The 6,089-nt window shown below is 40.7% G+C and overlaps 1 protein-coding gene across 2 annotated transcripts in view; it reads left to right on the forward strand.

Annotated features, from left to right (window-relative positions):
* The window catches only part of TOP2B (DNA topoisomerase II beta), a gene marked incomplete at its 5' end in the record, with an annotated part of 65,445 nt that extends 59,356 nt beyond the window's left edge, over positions 1–6,089 (forward strand). For both annotated transcript variants that reach the window (XM_079704491.1, XM_079704492.1), the window contains 4 exons: positions 351–461; positions 2,854–2,976; positions 4,534–4,628; positions 5,586–6,089. In XM_079704491.1, the coding sequence (XP_079560617.1) occupies positions 351–461; positions 2,854–2,976; positions 4,534–4,628; positions 5,586–5,750 (494 nt within the window). In that variant the 3' untranslated portion in view covers positions 5,751–6,089. The remainder of the gene's footprint in view (positions 1–350; positions 462–2,853; positions 2,977–4,533; positions 4,629–5,585) is intronic.

The following is a 6,089-nucleotide window of genomic DNA, read 5'->3' on the forward strand; positions in this document are numbered from 1 at the left end:
TGCTAAAATAATCACAGTGAGAACTTTTTAATGTCTCATTTTAAAATAAGTCGTCAGTATTTTTGAATTGGTCAGTTATGTTTTAAATGATTAGCCTTTGGGACTATTAGGAATTTTTATTACTGTATGCATTTCTATGTTGTTCTACAACAGAGTTAACTTTTTTGAAATATAACATTGTTATATTTTTTATTTTCCGCTGTTTGTATACTGTGGATTATATGACCACAAAATAGAAACTTACAAGATCTATTATCTAGCTAAAGAGATGTCATCAGTAAAAAGAATCAGTCTAACTACTAAGTGGTCCTTATAGAATCTCTTTACTGAAAAAAACCTGTAATTTTTAGATTCAGCTAAATTTGACAGTAATGAAGAAGATTCTGCTTCTGTCTTTTCACCATCATTTGGTCTGAAACAAACAGAAAAAGTTCCAAGTAAAACAGTAGCTGCTAAAAAGGGTATGTACTTATATTTGATTTTGTTAAGCATCACATAAAACGTATAGAGATGGTTAAAGGAAATTTAATGTTATTTGAAACTGTTTGCACTAGGACTTCAATAGAAAATAGGTATCAAGTATAAATGTGTATGAGGAAAATCCCTCTTGTCTTCTAACCATGTGAGGTAATTATTCAGATGTCTGTAAGACTTCATTTTAAAGCTGCTGCAATTATAAAATAATCCCATGCATTGATATGGAAAGACAGCTTTCTGGTAAAGCTGTGCTGGTTAGTTGTTGGGTTGTGAAGGAGGCTGAGAGTTTGTGCTGATAGCAGTTGGCCGCCTCAGCTGTGCAGGCCATGCCTTAACTCCTCCTGGGAGCCATTGCTCAGCTCAGTCTGGGCCTCTTGTTGTTTGAGTCATGCAGCTTTCTTTTCCGTAACCTTAGATTGTTTATATGAATAAGTTGATTGGAGTTGATTCATGAATGTTACTGGTACTGAGGCACATACCTTGAAGGAGGTCAGTGTTAGTGCTTTGGGTTTAAAAGATAATCACCACTTACCCAGCAAGTAAATAAACAGTATGGAATGTCCCTTCAGGATCTTAGAAGCGCACAACAGACACCCACCATTGTAGACACATATGTGTCTACAACAGTAAAAGCCCCTGCTATTCTGAACACACTGGGGCGGTGGTGAGAAATTGGTTGGCCCTCCAGCCTCTAGCCCCGCCCTGGCCATGGTCTGTCTTTCTTTACTGAGGACTTTCTCTGATGCTGTGCCCGCCACCCTTTACCCGTGACTGAGGAAAGCTGGTCTGCACGTCTCTCAGGGTTCGTGCCCCTCAGGTTAGCTCGCTCGGGTTTCATGCCAGCTCTCCGCTTCCTCACGTGCTGAAGCTTCCAGAGTGACGACAGCTCAACACCCTCCCATTACCCGGCCCTCTCTTCACTGTCTCATTCTGCACTGCCTTCCTGTACCTCCCAAGTGGGCACTCCTAACTCGAGTCTTTGCGTTAGGATCAGGTGGGGTCTGCTTCTGGAGAACGCAAACTGAGACGGGCCCTGTAATTTCCCTTTAAGCATCTTTTTATCATCTTGATATGAGCATCTTACAACCACCCTGAAAACTGGGGAGCCCTTTTCCTCTCGAACATGTCAGCCCGTTTCCTTCATCAGGCTGTTCACCCCCATTGGACCTAACGAGTTAGCTTAGCATTAACTGAAAGGCCAGCATGCGCAGCCACTCCCGTCCTGTGGCTCCAGTCCCTTCACAGCAGACTGGCTCAGAGGACTCACCCGACCTACACCCGCCCAGTAGCGTCGCCAGTGCCACGTAACACTGCAGGCCTGGAAACGTCCCAGGAGAAAGGGTCGTCACTGCACCACCCCGCATGTGGAGCCCGCACTCCTGCTGGGGGCTGCCCCGTGGCTCTAGCGGTAGGAAAGCCCACAGAGCCTGCGGGCCTCTCCTGCTGTTCCAACAAGGGGCCTTACCTCGAGCGCCGTGTATTGGATCACGATCACGTTTTCCATAGAAGGAGCGTGGGTGTTTTTCTTTAATAGAAAAGTGTGTGGTTAATTCAGTACATTTTTTTTTCAAATTAGGTTTTACTGATCACACAAGTAAAGGCTGATTTATCAATTTCCATAGACTGAAAATGAAGCAAGGTCTTTAAAAACAAAATTCATCAAAATAAAGGCCTTTGGATCTATTATCCACTTGCCTAGAATTTTCATATTTCTTTTCACATAAAAGTACCAAGTCTGGATTTCAACCTCTGAATGGAAGTGAAGTTTCTAATCATGGTATTTGAGGGTCCCATAATTTTTTTTTCTCTAAAACATTTTAAAAGCTAGAACTTAACATGTGGTTATACTTGCATTATCATTAATATGTCTTTTTACTACTGCTTTTTAAAAGTTATTGCTTAATTAATTTTAATGGCCCTTGTTAATTTAAAATACCTCAGTTGAATTAACAAAAGGCAAATTATGCTAAAAAGCATTTTGTTGGGCTTCCCTGGTAGCTCAGTGGTTAAGAGTCCGCCTGCCGATGCAGGGGACACGGGTTTGTGCCCCGGTCTGGGAAGATCCCACATGCTGCGGAGCTGCTGGGCCCGTGAGCCATGGCCGCTGAGCCTGCACGTCCGGAGCCTGTGCTCCGCAACAGGAGAAGCCACAGCAGTGAGAGGCCCGCGTACCGCAAAAAAAAAAAAAAAAAAGCATTTTGTCACCTATGAGCAGTTGTTTGCCTTTACACTGGCACCAAATGGAAAGAAATCATTATTTAAAGCTACTCAATTTCATATCAGCAGTAAGAAATTCCATCGTTATAGGACTCACTCCAGCTTGAATCGTTGGTAAGAATATTACATTGATCTATGAAATGGAAATTTGCTTAATAGGAAAACCATCTTTAGATACGGCCCCTAAGCCCAAGAGAACTCCCAAACAGAAGAAAGTAGAGACTGTAAACTCTGACTCGGATTCCGAATTTGGTGTTCCAAAGAAGACAACAGCACCCAAAGGTGAGGATTATCTTTGTATAACCCTCTGGCATATTCCATGTGGCAAGTGTTTAGTCTCTTCTACTCACTGAATTTAGAGAGACTGGGTACCTATTTTATTTTAACTTGCTTCACTCCTCAGTAAGCAATGTTCTAAGAATCAGTGCTGAATTAGAGTCCAAAGGAAATACAGCAGTTTAGTCCACTTTGTTTACAAATCAAGAAACTGAGACTCAAAGAGGTCAAGTAAGTCAGCAACTTGCGTACCAAAGAATGGTTCAGAGACCCCCTGCAGCGGACTCCCTGGAAGTGGTTATAAAAGGCAGTGGGGGGTCCTCATTAAAGTGTGAGACTCCTTGGCTGAGGCCGGAGTGGGAACTCTTAGACCAGAGCCTTGTCCTCATCTGGGAGCTGAAACAGCTGTCCTCAGGGCCCCCGCAAGGGCACAGCACCAGTTCCTCTCCCTGCTGTCTTCTCTTTGCCTCCAGAATCTACGAAGTCCTTAAAGATGCTTAAAATAATATGTAAGACATGATTTCTCTAAGGGTAGCTGTTCAGTCTTTCGTTCAACTGATAGATACTATCATCAACGTGTTTATTTCTTAAAGCGGTGGTTGGGATAAGGAGATACAGACCTACAGGGAACCGAAGGGGCAGAAAAGAAACATAGTGACTAGGGAGGTTGGTCTTAGGCTGTGCGTGGTTTGAAACCTTTGTAAATTCACTAGTGCCATCTCACTGATTCATTTGATCAAGTATGATATTCCAAGACCATTTAGGCTATCTTTTCTTACTAGTACAATCAGTTAGTCATAGCTCTTAAAGTTAAAAAAATTTAGAACTGCCGTTTACTTCCTTTTTCTCGTTCTCTGGCATCACTGTAGGATGGAGAATGTTTGGTGACCATTTACATGTTACCTTCGCCCCTGCTCCTCCGATGCTGAGCATGCGCGATTAGGTGGATGAAAAAAAAAATAGGCTGCATGGGGTGATTCTAGTCTGAGAAGGAATGTGGATTTGACGGATGATCTCATGATTAATACTGGGGAATTTAGTTTAGGGCTGTTGTGCTACTTAAAGTGGGACATGCGGCTGGCTGCTGTGTGGCAGGAGAGTTACAGGAAGCATCCAGACCTCTACAATCTGTGCTAATAAGGAAGTATGTCTTGCTTTTCTAGTAATTCATGCTATATTTTTAGAAGTATTGGTCTGTGACAAATTAGAAACTAATTTTTTTCATTGCATACAATTTAACAAATTCTCTTCCAAGACATTTTTTTCAGGCCAAGTACCACCTGTGCAAAATGCCAAGGTTTCTTTTATGCATTAGGGGTTTGGTCCTTAAAGTTTGTCACCAGCACTTTCTGACTAATTTAAATGTATTGGTGAAATACTCCTTAGTCCTGTCAACCCCAGAACTGAAATGGTGCTGACACACTGTTTCTATGTTAATTATAGTAAGAGATCAGGATTGCAGTACTAACTGGGCATGCCAAAGAAGTAAAAGTATAATGCTTTGACACTTTTTATATTGCACTTATTAACCTTGGGAGAAAAACCCCTTTGTATCATTTTAAGGTAAAGGCCGAGGGGCAAAGAAGAGGAAAGCATCTGGCTCTGAAAACGAAGGTGATTATAACCCTGGCAGGAAAACCTCTAGAACAACAAGCAAGGTAATTAGGAGCATCTTTTTAATAATGCACAGTTTTAAGAATGTTATGTAACTGGCTTAGTTCTCTTGTTACTGTAATGTCTTGTAACATTTAAACCTAGCATCTCTTATCCATAGGGGGCTTGTATATGGTTAAAAAATTATCCACGTGTAAAATTTATATAAGCGGGACCACCTCTTGGATAAAGGGCGGCATAAATTAGCCTGCTGTGGCAGAAGTTACATGCTACCCTAAAATATTACTTTCCAGGCCAAATAAAGGCTATTTCTTTTGAACTCAAATTTATTTGACCAGGACTGATTTGATTCTTTTTAACTTGAATTCATTTGACTGTGGCTAATTTTCCCAATTCATCTGACCCTTCTCCAGCAGTACAGTATCTCTTTAAGGTAAATTAATAACATCAAATACCACCCCTTTCTCTCTCTCCCCCTTCATTTTAAAACTTAAAAAACACGAACAGATGACTTTAGCTCCGTGGTGCTCTCCACACTGAGGTTTTCCATCCAGTCATCTGCTGTGACTGTGGCCCATCCTGGCGACTCTCCTCTGCCTTTTATAGACGCTTACTGCCTGTACTACATAGTGTCCATAAGTCTTATTTTCCTCTTATGAATTGATAGGTACTTACCAATAAGACAACTTGAATTTTAACTCATCTGTTTGCATTGTGCAGATTTGCTGGGTAACATAAGTTCAGACAGAAATAAGTAATGGTGGTATTATGCGATCACCAAGGTGGCAAATTATACTTAATCCTCCTCTTCCCTTCATGAAAATGATTAGTTAACTGGCTTCACACTTAAGTTAGCATTACAGTTCTGCTTTTAAAAGAACCACTGTTGCTAGTATTTCCCAAATATAAGTGAAGTGTAAGGAATAATAATTCTTTTTAACACTAGTCCTTTTTTCCCTTAACTTTGGGGTTTTAAATCTCTTTTTTTAAAAAATGTCTAGAAACCGAAGAAAACATCTTTCGATCAGGATTCAGATGTGGACATCTTCCCATCAGACTTCACTTCTGAACCACCTTCTCTGCCACGGACTGGTCGGGCTAGGAAAGAAGTAAAATATTTTGCAGAGTCTGATGAAGAAGAAGATGTCGATTTTGCGATGTTTTAATTAGGTGCCCACAGAGCACAGAAAACAATTTTCAGCAGATAACTTGTGTTGTCCCTTTTGTCTTTTCTGTCTCAGACTTTTGTACATCTGGCTTATTTTAATGTGATGATGTAATTGATGGTTTTTTATTATTGTGGTAGGCCTTTTAACATTTTGTTCTTACACATACAGTTTTATGCTCTTTTTTACTCATTGAAACGTCATGTACTTACTGTCTGATTGGCTTGTAGAATTGTTATAGACTGTTGTGCATTAGCACAGATTTTAACTGTCATGATTGATTGCAGACTACAGACCTGCTTTTTGAAATGAAATTTAAACATTAAAAATGGAACTGTG

Source organism: Hyperoodon ampullatus, assembly GCF_949752795.1.
Source record: "Hyperoodon ampullatus genome assembly, chromosome: 5".
Lineage (NCBI taxonomy): Eukaryota > Metazoa > Chordata > Mammalia > Artiodactyla > Ziphiidae > Hyperoodon > Hyperoodon ampullatus.